Genomic DNA, 17821 nt, shown 5'->3' with positions numbered 1-17821 from the left:
GCACCTCAGACAGGAAGCATCAGGAAGGACCTCTGCCCAGAAACCATGCAGTGTGGGCTCTGGTGGCCTCTGAGCTGTCCTGGAGTTAGAACGTATCTCTGATCTCTTGGAGCTACATTTTATCTTGGTGACATGGCTTAAATGGTTAATGTCCTTGCTCTAACTTGACAGAACGCCTCACATTTGTAGATATAGAGGAGCTTTGTGGCCCAGGGAGAGCACATCGTTACTTTGGTCATTGACCAATTTGGGCATTGGTCAGGACCAAAGCACAGGGAGATCAGGGGAATTACTCATGGCTGTGTGTCTGTCAAGTACCTCCTGTGCACAGCAAGGTAGGGACAAGGAAGTGACAAAGGTGACCATCCCCACCACCACCAAGGGCTTCTGGATGATTGGAAAATGCAGGCATAGGGGCTTGTCCATAAAGGTTTCAGGAACCATTGTCTCTCTGGGAAGCCCTGCCTCTTTGTCCCACACCTAGAGCCCTTCTCCTGCAGCTATATAGGAAACCACCTGTATAGGATCTGCACCTCTCTGCAAGGGCTGACAGAGGAAAGCAGCAGGAGGACTGGCACATATAAAAGTGGCTTTTTCTGAGGGCTCATTTGAGAGAACCCAGGGTTAGGAAGAGACACCTGACCTGGTTAATATTAGTAGGGAATAGCCTTGGCAGGGAAATGGTGGGAAGCTGGGCTGTGTGGAGTGTGTCTGCATCATGTGTTCCCTGCCTGGGCTCCAGGAGTGAAAGGCAGCTTCTACGCTGTCCTGGAAACCTGCATGTGCACCTGGTGTAAACTGAGGATGGACAGCATTCACCTGCAGTGTCCTCAGGAGATCAAAGTGGAGCATCCCATTAAGCGACTGTATAAATGTGTTTTGCCAGGTGCATGTCGGGGTGTGTTCAGAAAGAGGGAGTCTCAGGACACTCACCTCTCAAAGGTCAAAACTACCCAGATACCCTGTAGTCATTTCCTCCATTGTGATGCATGCACTTCCCTGAGGTCATACACACCCTCTGTCCTTATGCTTACAATCACCCTTGCTCACACACATCTTCTGTCCTGATGCATCAGCTCACCTGTGATCACTGTCCCTGAAAGAGGACATTCACCTGCAAACCACATTCTCATTGGCTCACACACACCACCCTTGAGTACGCTGCTTCTTCCTTGTCTTCAGGCAAGATCCTTCATGAGTAGGGGTGGTAGCCTGCTCATGTGGAGTGTGCCAGCTCTGGGATACTTAGTCCAGTACCTGCTCACTAGGTACAGCAGGCACTTTCATGTGGCCTCCCTGAGTCCTCTTGTCTGATCTTGTTCATATTGCAGCCAAGAGGTCTTGATCCTGGGGACCAGGCCTTCCTGCAGAAGAGGACATACCTGTAGTAGGTCTTTTTAGCTGGGGTGAGTTCAATGGTCCCTCGAGGAGGCATGCAGCCCCCCAGGAATAAATAACCCAGTGCTTGGTGCCCAGGGTCTCTGGGTGGGCATCAGGAATCTGCAGCCCCTGAATGGCTGTTGCATGGTAGAGTAGGTCTACAAGTTGGCTGTGGATCATTCGGGGGAGTGGTTTCATCAGGGTTTAGAGTAGGTTTCATCCCCCAGAGAACACGAACTGGAGGTTTCTGAATGTGCTTGCTAAGGCCCTACCCTGGAGGAAGGTTCCAACCTGAGTGGGCTCTGGTACCCAGGTGGCCTATCCCACCCTTCACCTTGCCCATTCAGGGCCTAGGGGAGACCTCCTAGCTACTGGAGCTCTCAGGTGAAGACTCAGACAGTCAGGCTGCTGCCCGGCTCCGGATCCCATTTCAGTCTGAGAAAAAGCACATACACTGAGCTGGGAGCACCCAGAGAAGGCACCACTGGACCTGAAGCCAAGGAAGGATTCAACTTACGAGTGGGGGCAGAGGCAAGCAGTTCAGAGGAAGAGATAGTTGGTGCAGAGGGCCTGGCTGGTGATGCTCTGAGGCCTTAATTGCCAAAGAGGCACCCTGAAGAGCCAACATTTGGTCCCACTAGAGAGAGGCATGTATCTCACCTCTTGTATAGCCCCCAACCTAACTCTCCTGCTTGTCCTAAGCCCCAGGGCCATTCATTATTCATGGAGAAGAAACTGAGCCCACTGTTACAGGAAAGCAGGCATCAGCACAACAGGAAATGGGGCTCTAAGCACAAGGGCTGCCTGGGGCACAAGGGGGAGGGAGGGAGTCCCACCTCCCTGCCTCTCAGGGTAAGGGAGCGTTCCTACTGATTTGAGGTCCATGACCATGTGGGAGGAAGGAAACACACTAAATTATTTCAGCAGAGAGAAGTCAAAGAATTGTGAGCCCCATAAAGAGTGCTGGATTCCATAACCAAGTGCATAAGAACAATCCTGAAGTATCTGTTACAGAAATAGCAGCTTCAAGATGTACCTACCTCCCCTAGACCTAGGGAATAAAGAAAAGAGGTTGAAATAATTAAAGATGAGGATTCCTTGGGCCTGGGACCTAGAAGTCTGAGGCTAAGTGCTGCTCAGCTAGTGCGGAGGGCTGGGGGAGATGGCAAGGGAGGGCCATGAGACTGGTTCTATAAATGTTCAAAAAACACTGAAAAGCAGATCCAGCTATTGTGATGGCTGGGTCCCCATGTACCTGAGAGGAGTGGCACTGCTGCTTGCCAGGGGACCTCACATAATGCAAGTCCACAAGAAGACAGTAGGAGGGAATAAGCCCCTTCTCCCTCCAGCCTTGTGGTCTCCTTCCAGTGCCACATTAGGAGGACCTAATGTGAGCAGAGATGGTAAATGAAGCTGAGGGTAATAATTAAATCACCGGTCTAGTGGGGTAGGTGGAAGATGTGCCCTATGCAGGGGAGTGAGCAACACACTTGCTTCTCAGATTCTGTGGCTCACCAGGATTCTGGTGGTCAAATTCACTTCAGGCTTCATCATGAGCCCTGCCAGTCTAGACATGCCCAAGGCATAGTCCTGTCCCCTGAAGAATGACTGACTCAGAGGGACCCTCTGTTCACCCCTCTGTAACATGAGACAGGATCTCCTCTTTGCAGGGCTGCTAAGGGATGGAGGGCAGAGGGCAGAAACACCGTTCCCCATGAAGAGGTCTACGACAGCCTTCCCACTGATCTGCTATCTGTGGCTCTCTCCACAGCTCATCAGTGATGGCAGTGTGGTCTATGCTGAGGCACTCTGGGACCATGTCACCATGGATGACCAGGAACTGGGCTTCAAAGCTGGGGATGTCATCGAAGTAATGGATGCCACCAACAGAGAGTGGTGGTGGGGTCGTGTTGCCGACGGCGAGGGCTGGTTTCCAGCCACCTTTGTGCGGGTATGGCACCAGCCTGTGCTGCTCCTATGCCCATAAGGAGTCAACTGGCTCTGTTCAGAAGTGCAGACCTGAAACTGCTCTGGTGTCCGAGGTCCTGGGCATAGACTTACCCCACCCCTGCCTCCCCCCACCCTCGGGACTGTGCTGAGACTGCAAGGCTGTGGGTTGGGGTGGGAAGTGAGGTGTCAAGAAGGCCAGCTACAGTGTGACACAGGCTTCCTCCTCCTGCAGAGCCATCACCAAATCCTGCCTGCTCCCTGCCTGAGGGCATTGAGGGGTGCCCTCAGTGTCAGAAAGGAATGGGTCAGAAATGATGGTGTGTGGATTCCTCCAGGGGGAATCTGCATGTTAGAATTCCATCACCACAGACAACTCAACACCAGGCATTTACTAAATCAGGTGCAGAAAATTTGGGCAGGCATCTCAGTTAACAACTTTCACAATGCCCTGGGATCTGGGAAAAGCTACTTACACCTGAGAAAATTGACACATGGACTAGTTAAGTCTTTAGCACAAGAGACCACAGGAAGGGGACCCAGAGCCTAACTGTGGCAGCCTTTGGTCTCCAAGGAAGGAATCATGGTGCCCTCTCAAAAGCCAGGTGGAGGGCAGTGGAGAGGAGATATCGCAGACCTTGGGGTTCACTGCTTCTCCTGCCCCAAACCCCGTGGATAAGCTGCCCACTCTCCACCTCCAGCCTGTCCTACTAACAGGTGGGAAAGCCAGAAAGGCCCCATCACCCATCCACTTCTGTCACAGCCCCTAAAGGGTCTGCCCCTTGTGAGCAGGCACTCGTTCCAAACCGTGAGAGAATGAGCATTTGCTTCGCTCCCAGGACTGAGTCCAGAAACAGCAGAGGAGGGAGAGTGGGTGCGGTCTCGGGTATTGGGGGTAAAAAGGCTGGTGGGTCTATGCATCTTCCGAGCCTCAGTTCCCTGCTGCCGCCGCGTGCCGGTCGCAGGGCGCTGACCCTTGGCAGGGGCTGACTTGAGGCGGCGCTGACCAGCCGCGCGCTGCCTGCAGCTGCGGGTGAACCAGGACGAGCCCGCCGACGAGGAGGCTTTGCGGGCCGGAGACGGAGAGGCCGAGGATGGAGGGGCCGAGGCGCAGAGCAGCAAGGACCAGATGCGGACCAACGTCATCAACGAGATCCTCAGCACCGAGCGGGACTACATCAAGCACCTGCGCGACATCTGCGAGGTGAGGCCCGGCGAGGGGCGCGGAGGCTGGCGTGGGCGGGTCCGGACAGAGACCTGATGGGTTGCGGGCCTCAGGGCTACATCAGGCAATGTCGCAAGCGCGCCGACATGTTCAGCGAAGAGCAGCTGCGCACCATTTTCGGGAACATTGAGGACATCTACCGGTGCCAGAAGGCGTTTGTGAAGGCGCTGGAGCAGAGGTTCAACAGGGAGCGCCCCCACCTGAGCGAACTGGGCGCCTGCTTCCTGGAGCACGTGAGCACTCCCCGCCCTAGACACCGTGCTCCCCAGGACCTACTCGCCCTGTCTCCCCACTAGGCAGGCCCCCTTCCCTGCCCATCTCTGCTGGGGGTACGCGGCCCACTACACACACACCCTGGCCCCAGCGCAAAGCCTCCCTTTGCCCTTGTCTCCCATGCCTGCCTCATCTCAGAAGTCCAACCTGCAGGCTAAAGCCCAGGAAACTTGCTGCTCTTTTCCCAGAAGCTTCCAGGCCTCACACCCATACTGCCCAACAGCCCTCACGCTCCCACAGTTTTTGCAGCGTCTCTCCTTGTTTGGGAGGCAGACCAAGTCAGAGAAGGCTCCCTGGAGCAGGGGTGCCTGGGCATCTGTCTGAAAACATTTGCTTGGGCTAGAGTAAGTAGAAGGCAGAGCTGGGCTGGGCCACCTCTTGAGCATCTTCAGAGCTGTTCATAACAGATTCTGGGCTTCCTCACACAGCGAGAAAACTGTAATTTATGGAATGTACAGTGCTTTCTTCCACTCTAAATGCCAACTGGCATTTAGCCAAGGTTCATGGGACTAGTCTGGGCTAGATGGACTCCTTCTGGCCTCACCTGGTAAGGAATGCACTTGTTACTATCTCTCTCTTGTGGCAGTTATGTGGGGTTGAGCAGAGGATGCCAAGGCCAGCCCATGAAGGACAGTATGTGTTCTTTCCTGGTGTTGGAAGGGCTCTGGTACTTCACTCCAATGGCAGAAGGAAAGCTGGAAAGGGAGACCTTACAATCCCCAAGCAGGGACTAGTGGTGGGTCAGAGCACCTGAGTGAGTATGGGATTTGCAGCCAGTTATTCAACAGGCAGAGCTGTGATGGGGGCAGGAAGGGGAAGGCGGGCACTTTATCGATATTACCTAGTGTAACCATCCCAGCAACCCACCAGTCAGCCAACTGCTGTTACTCTCCTATCCCATCTAAGTCCATGAAATCCTAGTCACTATGGGGCACACCTAATATTGCTGTCACTCTACATAGATGAAACTTAAAAAAAAAAAAAAAAAGGCACCATGAGTCTCATACGATACACACAATATGGATGGTATCTGTCACGTTATGTTGAACAAAGTGGCAGTGTCTGTCTTTCATATATGAAGCCAGAGCTTTGTGAAGAAGCAAGACACTGGGCTGAGGATGAATACAATCCAGAGGACATAGCCATAGACCCTGACATCCATTTAATCTCTCATAATCTCTTTCCCCTCTCCCTCCTTTCCCCATCTTTCCCTTTCCCTCTCGTTCATTCCTTCTTTCCCTCTCTTTATGCCTGTCCCTCCCCCTCTCTCCTCTCCTCTCTCTCTGGTTTTTGGCCTTGATAATGCATCCTTATTAGCATCATTGATTTCATCCAAAATACCAGACATGCAGTCAGAATATCTGCTTGAGGGCCCTGCTGAGAAAGCTGGGTGGCGACAGGGCACACACATGCCTCAGTTTTCAGATTGCTCACATCCCTGAGCCTGATTCCACATAGTTTGTGCCCAGTAAAGTAGGTAAGATAAAGCCTGAGCCCTGTAAACCCAGTTCCTGAAGGAAGTGCAGAGGCTCCCTCCTGATGCTGTGCCTGAGTTGCCTGGGTGGCCTGAGGGACAGGTCACCATCCTAATCTCCAGCTGTGCCCCTTAGCAAGCAGACTTCCAGATCTACTCAGAGTACTGCAACAACCACCCCAATGCCTGTGTGGAGCTGTCCCGGCTTACCAAGCTCAGCAAGTACGTGTACTTCTTTGAGGCCTGCCGGCTGCTGCAGAAGATGATAGACATCTCACTAGACGGCTTCCTGCTGACACCAGTGCAGAAGATCTGCAAGTACCCTCTGCAGCTGGCTGAGCTACTCAAATACACACCTCCCCAGCACAGGTAGGAGGCCTCTGGGAAGGCTGCTCGAGGCTCTTCCTGCCCCAAGTCAGCCGGTTAGTTGAGTCCTGGTAGTGTGTGCACACTGTTATAGGCACCGGCTGACAGCCCATGGTAAAACAGTCCCTGCTGTCACATGCTGTCCTTGTAGTGAGGAAAGAGGACAAAAATGGGATATTTAGTTCTGCTGCCTGGTCAGGTGTGCATTGACAAGTGAAGAACTGGCCAAGAGCAGAGCCCTGGAGGGAAGCAGCTTCACAGGGGGCCCTCTCTGCTCTCTGTAGTGCAGCCTTCTTCCATCTCACTTCTGCCCCAGGGATTTCAAGGACGTGGAAGCAGCCTTACATGCCATGAGGAATGTGGCCCAGCTCATCAACGAACGGAAACGAAGGCTTGAAAACATTGACAAGATTGCTCAGTGGCAGAGCTCCATAGAGGACTGGGAGGTGAGGGTCCCACACCCCAGAAAATACCATGGGGCTCTGCCCCTGAAAAATCTAGGAAGGAGCTGCAGCAGGGAGCCATGGTCTTGGGAGATGGCGAACAGGAACTAGTGGTAAGAAAGCTAGTCCTCTGCCCAGGCCAACCCACCCAAGCACTGAGCTGCAGGCCTGTGGCCCCTTTCCTGGTCAAGAGTGTAGGGCATGTGTGAGATAGGATGTCGTTCCTGGTGCAGCTGGCCAGCCCAGCAGGACAGTAACTGTTGGGACTCCTCCCAACAGAAGGGTTCAGGCTTGCCACAGCAGAACCAAAAACTGGTTGCCATGGGTCAGAGCCTCCTGGTTCCATTCTTCTGGCTTACACATACCCCTTTTATCTGCCAGTCTTGCCTTCTAAAGCAGCCAGAGTCCTGAACTCATGGGGACATTCCCGTCCTCCAGAGGTCTTCCTGTCATCTCACCTCCACCCATTAGCCATAAAATGTTATGAAAATACAGATTATTGGGCCCCACCCAGAAAATAGAGACTTAGAATCCCTGGTGGGGATGTTGAGCAATGTGTTCTTTGTTTTGTTTGGGGTTTTTTATTTTCCTAGTGGCTGGTTCTGAGGCCCACCCCTGGCCAAGGACCCACACGAATTCACTTATTTCAAACTAAATAGCTGCCAAAAACTCCTGGCTGTGGTTTGCAATTCCCAGGAATGGGAAGAGGGCAGGGGTTAACCTGAAAGTTTGAAGTCTGATGATGGGGCTTCAGGTACTAACTACATTTAGATGAGAAAACTTCCTTAGCCCCTAAAAGACAAGGTTCACAGGTGACTTCTAGCCAGGTCTAATTATTCTCGAGCTCAGCACTGATTGAAATATCATGGGAGCCACATAGGTAATTGTGTATGTTATGGTAGTAATCTTAAAACAGAAAAAAAAGCAGGTGAAATTAATTTTAATAATGTTTTATTTAACTCCGTATACCCAAAGTATCATCTTAGTGTGTACTCAACATAAAATCATTAAATATTTCAGATTCTTTATTGTCTTCAAAATCGGTGTTACTTTACTTACATGACATCTCAGCAGGGATTAGCCATATTTCAAGTGCACATGCCACTGGCTGCCATATTTCAAGTGCACATACCACTGGCTGCCACTGGCCCCATTTTGAAGAGACAAGCAACTTGTCAGTCAGACAACCTTTCCACTCTCCACCCTCCCCAACAACCCCCACCACTTCCTTGGGCTTCAAGAGCAACCCCTCCTTCGGTGGCCTGCTGCTTGATACCTGTCAGTGGGGAGCCCGCCCAACCCATGATGGAGGCAGGAGGCAGTACCCAGCGGAGAGGGCTTCCAATGTTGGGTGCATTCAGCTCACAGCTCTCCTTGGCGTTTCCCAGGGGGAAGATATCCTGGTCAGGAGCTCAGAACTCATCTACTCGGGGGAACTGACTCGTGTTACCCAGCCACAAGCTAAGAGCCAGCAGAGGATGTTTTTTCTCTTTGACCACCAGCTCATCTATTGCAAGAAGGTACCAGATTTGCTGTGCTCTGCTGGATGAGCCATTTAGAGCAGGAGTGGAGGGGTGAGGCTGAGGACTGGGAGTAACTGCCAAAGAAAAGGAGCCACACACAGGTGCCTTCTTTTTCTGGGGAACTTCAGTGGAGCAGGCCCTTCCCTGGTCCGGCTTCTAGGACTGGGATGAGGGTGATTCTCTGCAGAGGGAGCCAGATAGCAGTGGCCCTCACAGTCTAACCAGTGTTGTTAGTACTCTCTTGCCTAACCTAGGCCCTACTTGCTTCTAAACCCACCTCCCCTATCCCTGCAAACCTCAGTTCCCTGAGCCCTGGGGTCCTTGCTCATACTGCCTCTTCACTGTTCGCTTCTACTCTCAACATGTGGCCCAAGTGCCTGGCCACTGGCCCTGGACCCAGCCTGCTAGGCCTGGTACTCTTAGCTTCATGTGGGATGAGCCGTGGGCCATTGTTTCCATGACTTCCTCACCATGAAACTATGGGTACCCTAAAGATCCTCCAGGCCAGTCAGTAACTTCACTGAAGGAGTGAGGCTCCTCCATCATGTGTTCAGCACACAGGTGTGGGCCACACCACCTTCACTCTGCCGTCTTGAGCTCACTGTCTGCTGGGGAAGTGGGTGAGCAGCTCACTGGCCCTTCCCATTGCAGGATGTGGGGTGAGGCATAAACATGGTCAGGAAAGTGGTTCAGAGGCCTGGGAGGGACCCTGACAAGCAGAACAGACCAAGAGCTCACAGAGTCTCTGGCAGGACCTTCTCCGCCGGGATGTGCTGTACTATAAGGGCCGAGTGGATATGGATGGACAGGAGGTGGTGGATCTGGAGGATGGAAAAGACAGAGACCTCCACGTGAGTGTCAAGAATGCTTTCCGGCTGCTCTGCGGCACCACAGGAGAGAGCCACCTGCTGTGTGCCAGGAAGTCTGAGCAGAAACAGCGCTGGCTCAAGGCCTTCGCCAAGGAGAGGGAACAGGTGCGGCTGGACCAGGAGACAGGTGCGAGACCCCACCATCCTTGCTCCACTGTGAGGGCCCACTCCTACTAAACTCTGAATGCAAGGTCAGGAGAACCTTGAGACTGTGAGACAGCATGTCCCACAGCCCAAGGACCTCAGGTTTTGGTAAGGCTCCAGAACCTCTTCATTTCAGCCCCAGGGCATGGGTCTCCTGGTCTGTTTGGGGTTTGCTTCCAAAACAGTCACATATGTACGCACACTTTATAAGGTGGGGGCCCTCTGCTCAGTTGCAGAAACCTGGTGAGGCCCCTTTCTAGCATGGACCATTCAAGTAGGATTTGGGCACTGGCTTTGAGAAGACTCCACTCCAACATAAGCAAGGCACCTCCGCTACTGCATTCCTCTCCTCACCAGCATCAGGCTCAGAGTGATCTGATTGGATCTTGGTCTGGGAAAGCCATATGGAGAGAATGGACACTAGATGTTGGAGACATCAGAGATTGGGTCAGGGTGAGAGATGGGATAGGGCAAGATGTGGGGAGGGCCCTTGTGCATGTCCTCTGCCTGGTTGGCCAAGGTAGGCTGGCTGAGCAGGATGCTGAGCATCTGCAGCCTGATGGGACCCCAGACCCTGTGGGGAGGTGCAGGACCACAGAGGACCACAGGTTCCAGGAGGCACAGGACAAGAGAAATATTGGCTGGGGTGGTGGAACGGCAGCCAAGTCCTCAAAGTAAGCAGAGGTATTATTTGTGGCCCTCTCTCCCAGGCTTCTCCATCACCGAGCTGCAGAGAAAGCAAGCCATGCTGAATGCCAGCAAGCAGCAGGCCACTGGGAAGCCCAAAGGTAAGTGGATGGTACCCTAACTCCTCCCATAGCAGCCTGACCCTACCCATGATCAAACTTTTCTCTAATCCCCCAAAGCAAAGCCAGCTAGTACCTGAAGTTCCTCTGCTGCCCACTGCCCTTTCTATTTGTTCCTGAAGATGGGTGTTAAGAGGCCACTGGTAACAAAACTTCAGTGTGCAGTTGATTTTGCGCTCAATTCCCTTGGGCACCCCAGAGCAGCAGCATTAGTGACAGCACACCTCCCCAGGCAGGATTTCTGCAGGCCTTATACAGTCACCTGGCAAGAAGCTCATATCCCCATTCCTACAGATGTTGCCTGGCAACAATGCCTGGCATGGAGCCTGTTCCATGGAGGAGCTCCAGGCCCCACCCCATCTCTGCAGACTAGAGGGTGGCCCAGGCCACTGGGTATGATGGGCCCCATAGGAAGGAAGTTCCCTTGCATGGGACAGGCCCTATTCTATTCCCTACGGAACAGAGGCTGCTGCTATGCCCTGTGCCACTTGGCTCCCTAGGCACTTATGATCCCTGCTTCTGCTCAGCTCTCAGCCGGCCTTACTACCTGGCACGCCAGAAGCACCCAGTACTGCCCACCAGCCTGCCTCAGCAACAGGTCTTGGTATTGGCAGAACCCAAGCGGAAGCCGTCCACCTTCTGGCACAGCATTAGCCGACTGGCACCCTTCCGCAAGTGAGACAGCTCCCCATCCGACAGCATTGTCTGGACCTGCCTCACCACTGGGCCTCCAGCTTTTTCTCCCTGAGGCCCACCGTATGTGGCCTACTCTGCAGGTCACACCCAATGGAAGTTACAGGCTGAGTGAGGGACTGCTCGGCACCCCATTCATGGATTCTTCCCCACTACTGGTGCACTGAGGACACCAGCTGGAGGGGCAGGGGCCCATAGCAGTCAGCCTCCTGCCATCCTCTGGACCTCTACGGGGCCTCCTGGGAGCCACAGCTCAGAGCCACCAGCCAGGCCAATGTGGTGAGAGGACTGGCCGCTCTGAACCCTCTTCTCTGGACATCTGATCATCCCTCCTCCCGTTTCCGCTGGGCAGGAGACCATCTGCCTTTTTAGCCCCTGCAAAGTTGGGCTGCCCCTCTGCCCTCCAACTGTCTCTGAGGCCCCCAGTCCCCAGCTGGTGGTGCCAAGCAACTTGCATCCCTGGAGGGTGGTAGTCAGAATTCTGTGCACAAAAATGTCTGACCCAGAGCCCACTCATTTTCGCCTTCTAGTCCCTCTAGACACTCCTGGCTGCTGGACAACCTTCCTCACTTGTGATGTGTTTACAGTGGAAAGAAAACAAAACCATAGTCACTACATACTTCTGTCAGGGTTTGTGATCAGTCCATGTGTAGCTGTGGGTTGACTCCAGAACCTGATCCTTTTTTTTTTTTTCGTTTGGATTGTGCTGTTTTTCTAGCAATGGGGAAAAAGAACTGTTACTAGTGACCTAGTGACACAGAAAGATTGCCTTACCCTAAGTGAGCGTGAGAAGCCATACGGACTGAATTCTGTGGCCCAGCATCCAGGACTGACCCACCAACCCAGAGGTTGATGGGCAAGCGAGCTAGAGGGAAGGAAGCCCAAGTCCCGCTGAGAAAGGTCACCCATGAGTACAGCCACGACCTGCCTTGTGGGTGTGGAACACTGAGCTTTCCCTCTGGCCCACAGGAATTCAGCAGCATGTACAGTCAGTCACTGTTGCACTATACCTTCTCGAAGCCACAAACTACATTTAATTTCATAAAGAAATTTATGAAAAATAACCTGGCTGCCAGCCCTTGTTTTTCCATTTTGTCTGTGTATTTTCTTCTTTGCATGCCCCATCCTTCCTGTATCTCTTATACCTGTCTCTGCCCTGGACCTTTCCTTCAACAGAAAGGATGAGACCAGCATCACCCACTGTGGTGGGAGCTCACTTATATGCAGACCATGCCCTCAGAGTTTTGATGGATAGAAGCAAAGGTGACAGGGAACTTCAGAGGCTCAGAAGGAGCTGGGAGTACAGTGTGTGGCCTGGGAGCTGTCCTGGTGTGGGATACAGCTGGCTCAGCTCCTCCAACCTATTTGGGCCTGGAAGCCTCCCTGTCTGCTCCAGAGTCAATTTTTAGCTAAAGTTGGCAAATGTCAATTTGGGGAACAGAAAGTCTGTAATCTTCCTTAGGTCTTAGCATCCTCCTCAGTGAAATGGAGCTAAGAATGTGTCCTCCAAGGAGGACCCAGGCCACAGGACCAGGAGAAGAGGAACAGGGCCAGCTTTCCTCCCCTCTCCCTGGGGCAACAGTCCCCACAACCTGCTGCCTCCACACACCCTTACACACTGTGATGTCGGTGCCATACAAGGTCACCAGGGCTGAGTACCACAAAGCCTCTGCACCCAAAACCTGGATTTCCTAACTTGAAACTCCTAACTTGGCCTCCCAGCCATGCCATACCACCTCAAGATAAAACCTGCAGGGAAAAAAAATTAAAATCACAATATGCAACACAAGTCAATCTTTATTGAAAACTGCAGTATTAATACATAACAATTCTTGTTACAATAAACGTGCTTTTAAGAATTTTAAATCTGAGCTCATCTACTCATCAGATTGCATAAAAAATTAAAATAGTATGAATTTACACATAATGGAACTGGCTCAGGATGGATGTTCCATTCCTTTGTATTGACTGACACCATAAGTTCAATGCAGAGGTGAGGGATGCCTTTAACACTGGAAGACAATGCTGACTTAAGCTTAAAAAAAGTACCAAGGGAATGGTCTAAAAAAACAGTATTTAAAAATCATTAAAAAGGAAGAAAAAAAAAAAAAAGGAACCATTTCCTAGTCAGTCACAACCCATGTGGCTCCTTGGGGCCTCTCCTCCAACACAGCTACCTGTGATCACAGCCATCACAGCAACCCTGACAGGAGTACAGCACAGCCCAACTATTTTACTGACCACTAGTCTGCACAGGACCCATAGGAGAGTGACAAGGCTCAGGAGGCCCAAATGAGACACCTGTTCTAACACATCCACCCTGGGAGCACGGGTCTCCTGAAGCCTTCTGTAGGCTTCCTGAACAGACCCCTGCCTCTCTCTGTCTCCCTGTCCCAAGTAAGTAAACTTTAGTCCTGGGCATTCAGATAAGGTTACCCTATCGTTTTCTGTTCTTCAAATGAATTGGTCAGGGGGGAGTGCTGCATGGTAAGTGGGGGGAAACAATCCTCTGAAACATATAAGAACAACTTTGCGACTTTCTATCCAAAAAGATCAGACCCTTTTCTGCAGCAGTCATCTGCAAGTCTGTTCAAAAAAGTCTGATGCACTTTCAGAAAGCTCAGGTGAGTAATAAAGAGCTCAGGGAAAAAACACAAACATTTGAGATGTGCTAGAGAGAAGAGCTAAGCAGTCTGCCCTTCCCCTGAGCCAACCACACTCTTCAGTAGAGACACCCCACCCACCCTTAGAAAGCACCAGAGAAGAACCAGAAGCTAACCCCCCACCCTCAAGCCATTCACCCTTAAAACTGCCCATAAGTCTGCTGATAGGTCAGACAGGTAACCTGTCCTGTCTGGGCAATACTTAGATTGGCAATGACTAGGGAATCCAGTCATTAGCTGCCAGAAAGAGAGATGGTGGCCCAACTGTCAGAGAAACACTGTTCCAATTGTTTACAAGAACTGGTGAAGAAGCCTAGATTTCCTTTTGGATGTAGGCCCCAATGTTGATGTGGTTGGTGTATGCCACCTTTTCATTACCGACTGGCAGGCACACTCACAGAAACCCATATGCCAGGTAGCAGTATATCCAAAGTGCCTTAAGAATGTACTTTCTCTCCTTATAGAAGTGATGGTGCCACCAGATGGAGCAAAGCACTGTATGCTCAGTGTGCAAAAGGCAAGATGCTCACCAACCAGGTGCCCAGCCCAAGGCTCAAGACCTCCCTCATGTCCTGTAAATACTACATTTGCATAGCACTCAAGAAACATTCACAGAATAGCAACTGGTAGGCCTAATAACTATACCAACAAGAATGTTCTGAAAAGATTTAAAGATTTAAAGGTTCTGGAAGCACCTTGTCTCTGTGCCTATCACTATGAATGGCCTTGGCCTGATGATGTTGGCCTCACTTCACAGAGGCAGCAAACTGATGGGACCAACACTCATCACTAAACACTCAAGTCACCTGGCCCAGATCGAAATAAAATTTCCATAAGCAAAAAAACGGACCTCCTAATAAGCCTCAGCAGAGAGGCTGTAGAACAATTTTTTTTTTTTAAATACCCATGATGACGTTCATGTTTAGAGGAATTAGGTCCTTCACTTGCCTATCTCCACTTCTAAAAGAACCATAATTCAGCTGAAAGATTCTCAAATTAGGAATGTCACATACAAAAAGAAAAGTGAAGCTTCTCCGAATGTTCCATTATTATGCTTGGGATATCAAATTATGCAGCTCTTTAACAGAAGTCTATTCCTTAATTAATTTTACTGGAATTAAATGTTGTTAAAATTACAACCTATGATAGCATTGCTACTATTCATATGTCCAGATTCCTACCCGCTAGACAAGATCTACCTTTCATTATCATATTTGATAGCTCAAGCCCTATCAGTTCAAAACGGGAAAGATTTCCAGAGATGTAATCCATTATGCAAAAGTATTTGATAAAGTACTCACCTTCACAAAAGGGAAAAAAGATTAAAAAAAAAAAAACTATAAGGGGGAAAGTGTTTATGAAGCCGATATAAATGAAGGCAAAATGCAATCTACCCTTCTTGCTCTCAAAGACACCATTTAACTTGGTGCTTGTGAAAACACTCACCCTGTGTGTGCCAGGTCTCAAGCAAGCCCAATGAAGCATCATCTATAACTTCTATCTTTCTGCTCAATTCAAATGACCCCACCCCTTTACATATAATTTTGTGTGTGTGTGTGTATGTGTGTGTACGTGCCCATTTTGTGATATTCAGGGCTTTTCTAAAGCATACATTAAAACTCCTAATCTACTACCCTAAACTGGAGAAACTGGCTTTTCCTCTACTTGGGCAGTTCACCCCTGCAACCCTTAGAAATGATCAGATATTTATTACAAACCATTTACTATGGAATTACCAACAAAGAGTTGAAGAAGTGGACACAAATCGTGTGCCTGAAGTAAATGGTTCTCTCTCTCTCTCTCTCTCTCTCTCTCTCACACACACACACACACACACACACACACACACGGGTTAAGTGCTAATAAAGCAATTTAAAGTACTTATCAGAGTAAGCACACTATGTTAACAGACATTAGGAATAAGGACTCTTCTGTTTACAATGATCCATGCAAAAATATTCCTAAACTTCTTATAAAATAAAATGTGAAAAAGAAAATTATGGGGTATTTACTATAAAAAAATAAGGTTACCAAAGGCTCAGGGGTCAGGTGTCCTACTCACCAAACGGGGCCGAATGCCAAACCAGTGCCAGAGTCCTGACCTAGCTGCCAGAGATGGAGGGGTAAGGTTCCCTCCCCAACCAAAGCCCACAACACTTAAAACAATGATGGGGGTGAATAGGAGCATACCCCACTCCCACCTGACAGCCTGCTGAAAGGGAACAAAACCCTCACCCTCCCCCCCCCTCTCTGAACAGACACATACTCCCATCAATACAAGTTGGTCACACTTAGGCAAAAAAAATCCTCTTCATTTCTTATGTACAATATTCAGACTCTAAACACAAAACCATTTCCAAGTAAACCCTGGCAGGCAAATACATTCTGATGCTGCCTGGCCCTTTGCTGTCCATACCTGCTTTGTGCCAAGAGCCCTCAGCTTAAAGACACAGCAGACTAGGCTCACAGACAAGAGGCACCAGCTCTTCCCTCACACCTCCACAGACCCACCTCCAGAAGCAGCCTCCAAATGGTTTCGGATGACAAGTCCCCATCAGGTGGATAGGCCCAACATAGCCACAGCCCTGCCTCTCCACAAGAAACAACTTCAAATAAAGTTTGTTCCCTTTTACTAGTTCTTAAATATATAATTTTCTTCATAACAGACGGCTGAAATCTTTGCCCGTCGTGGAGATGGTGGTGAGAATAACAATGCCTACATAGGTTTTCAATGGACTGAAATATTTCTTGAGGGGAGGGCAGAAGGAATGGTTTCCTAAATTAAATAAAGGAGAGAAGCCAATACCTTCTCCAAGTGTGGCTATTTCTCCTTCACATATCTTCCATCCCAGGAAAATAATTTAGTTGTATATAGGACTTTTCCAGTAAAGATACAGAAAACCTCATCTCTATCTCTAAGAGGCTTGTCATAAAAACTTAGATGGCAGAGAAAATTGCTTTGCTGATGAAGACCACCTCTTGCCCCTAACTATACTGGCTACACAACTCTACACTTTCATGATGATTTTTAAGAATGTCCATACCACAATGCCCCGCAAGAATAAATGGCAAGAAAGGAATGCCCAGTAAGCTGTGTCCCAAGCAGTGGCAGCCCACCCTGCACTCTCCCCGTCCCTCCAACTCTCTCCCCACGCCATGCAGTAAGAATGAAAGAAACAGATGGCTGAAAACTCAAAGTCCACGTTACCAACTGGCAACCCACCTCAACCCCAAAGGCTGAAGAATCATCATCTAAGGGATTTCAGATATTCTATGAAGAAATTCACTTTAACACCTATAACTTTAAGACTCTGCATACATTACAACAGTGCATTAGTGATACAAGTTATAAAATGCTTTTCCATTCCTTTGGGTTTTGCATATGATGGTTTTGCATCAGTCACTGCAGGTAGCTTGAGCAAGCTTTGTTTTTGTGTTTGTTTTTTAAACATGCATTCAACTAGATATGATTCAGAATAGATTAATACTCCCTTTTTATCATTACAGTTAGCTAAAAAATTGCCAGGCAGCCCACAGAACAGGATTTGCTTTAAGACCAACCCACAGAGTTAGTTGGAGACTAATGGTGCTGGGACCTGCTGGGCTGGGCCATAGTAGTGTTTAGCTAAGTGTAGAGAGCATTAAGAAGAAAGTCCAGGTTGGAGGCACGAGGCCTGCAGCACCAGCTGTGGAACCTCCATGATGTGACTGCACAGCTCCATCCTCAAACCTGGCAGGGGGAAAAAGACAGATAGACAGTCAACAAAGAGTACCTCTGACACCACTGTTCCAAAAAGGAGGGGTTTCATTCAACTCAAGGAAGACAGAATCCACTAGGACCAGAAAGGACAGCAAGGAGAGGCCACTGCTCCTGGTTCCTGTGGACCTCAGAGAGACTTCCAGTTACAACCAGAATCCTATTTTCTGCAAAACCAGTGGGAGATTACAGCATGGAACAGGAAAGGAACAAAGTCTATAGTGTAAACAGCAAGTACTCAATGATTCCCTTCCTTCT

General features: G+C 50.0%; 2 protein-coding genes across 11 annotated transcripts in view; one reads left to right on the top strand and one right to left on the bottom strand.

Moving 5' to 3' along the window:
* ARHGEF4 (Rho guanine nucleotide exchange factor 4) overlaps positions 1-13255 on the top strand; it is a 94290-nt gene extending 81035 nt beyond the window's left edge. For 4 of the 9 annotated variants that reach the window (XM_059166546.1, XM_059166550.1, XM_059166551.1 and 1 more), the window contains 9 exons: positions 3152-3331; positions 4355-4531; positions 4606-4785; positions 6436-6668; positions 6982-7111; positions 8497-8628; positions 9384-9627; positions 10355-10432; positions 10951-13255. In XM_059166546.1, coding sequence (XP_059022529.1) covers positions 3152-3331; positions 4355-4531; positions 4606-4785; positions 6436-6668; positions 6982-7111; positions 8497-8628; positions 9384-9627; positions 10355-10432; positions 10951-11129 — 1533 coding nt within the window. In that variant the 3' untranslated portion in view covers positions 11130-13255. Of the gene's footprint in view, positions 1-1331; positions 1407-3151; positions 3332-4354; positions 4532-4605; positions 4786-6435; positions 6669-6981; positions 7112-8496; positions 8629-9383; positions 9628-9874; positions 10098-10354; positions 10433-10950 lie in introns of all 9 variants that reach the window. The other 5 variants (XR_009351797.1, XM_059166552.1, XM_059166549.1 and 2 more) reach the window with 5 other exon arrangements.
* Positions 12923-17821, bottom strand: part of FAM168B (family with sequence similarity 168 member B) — a 43069-nt gene continuing 38170 nt past the window's right edge. For both annotated transcript variants that reach the window (XM_059166555.1, XM_059166556.1), the window contains exon 7: positions 12923-17536. The gene's annotated coding sequence lies outside the window, so the exon portion shown is untranslated. The remainder of the gene's footprint in view (positions 17537-17821) is intronic.

This window comes from Mustela lutreola, chromosome 3 (genome assembly GCF_030435805.1).
Source record: "Mustela lutreola isolate mMusLut2 chromosome 3, mMusLut2.pri, whole genome shotgun sequence".
Classification (NCBI taxonomy): domain Eukaryota; kingdom Metazoa; phylum Chordata; class Mammalia; order Carnivora; family Mustelidae; genus Mustela; species Mustela lutreola.
The sequence above is the reverse complement of the archived record's forward strand: the minus strand, read 5'-3'. Positions and strand labels throughout refer to the sequence as shown.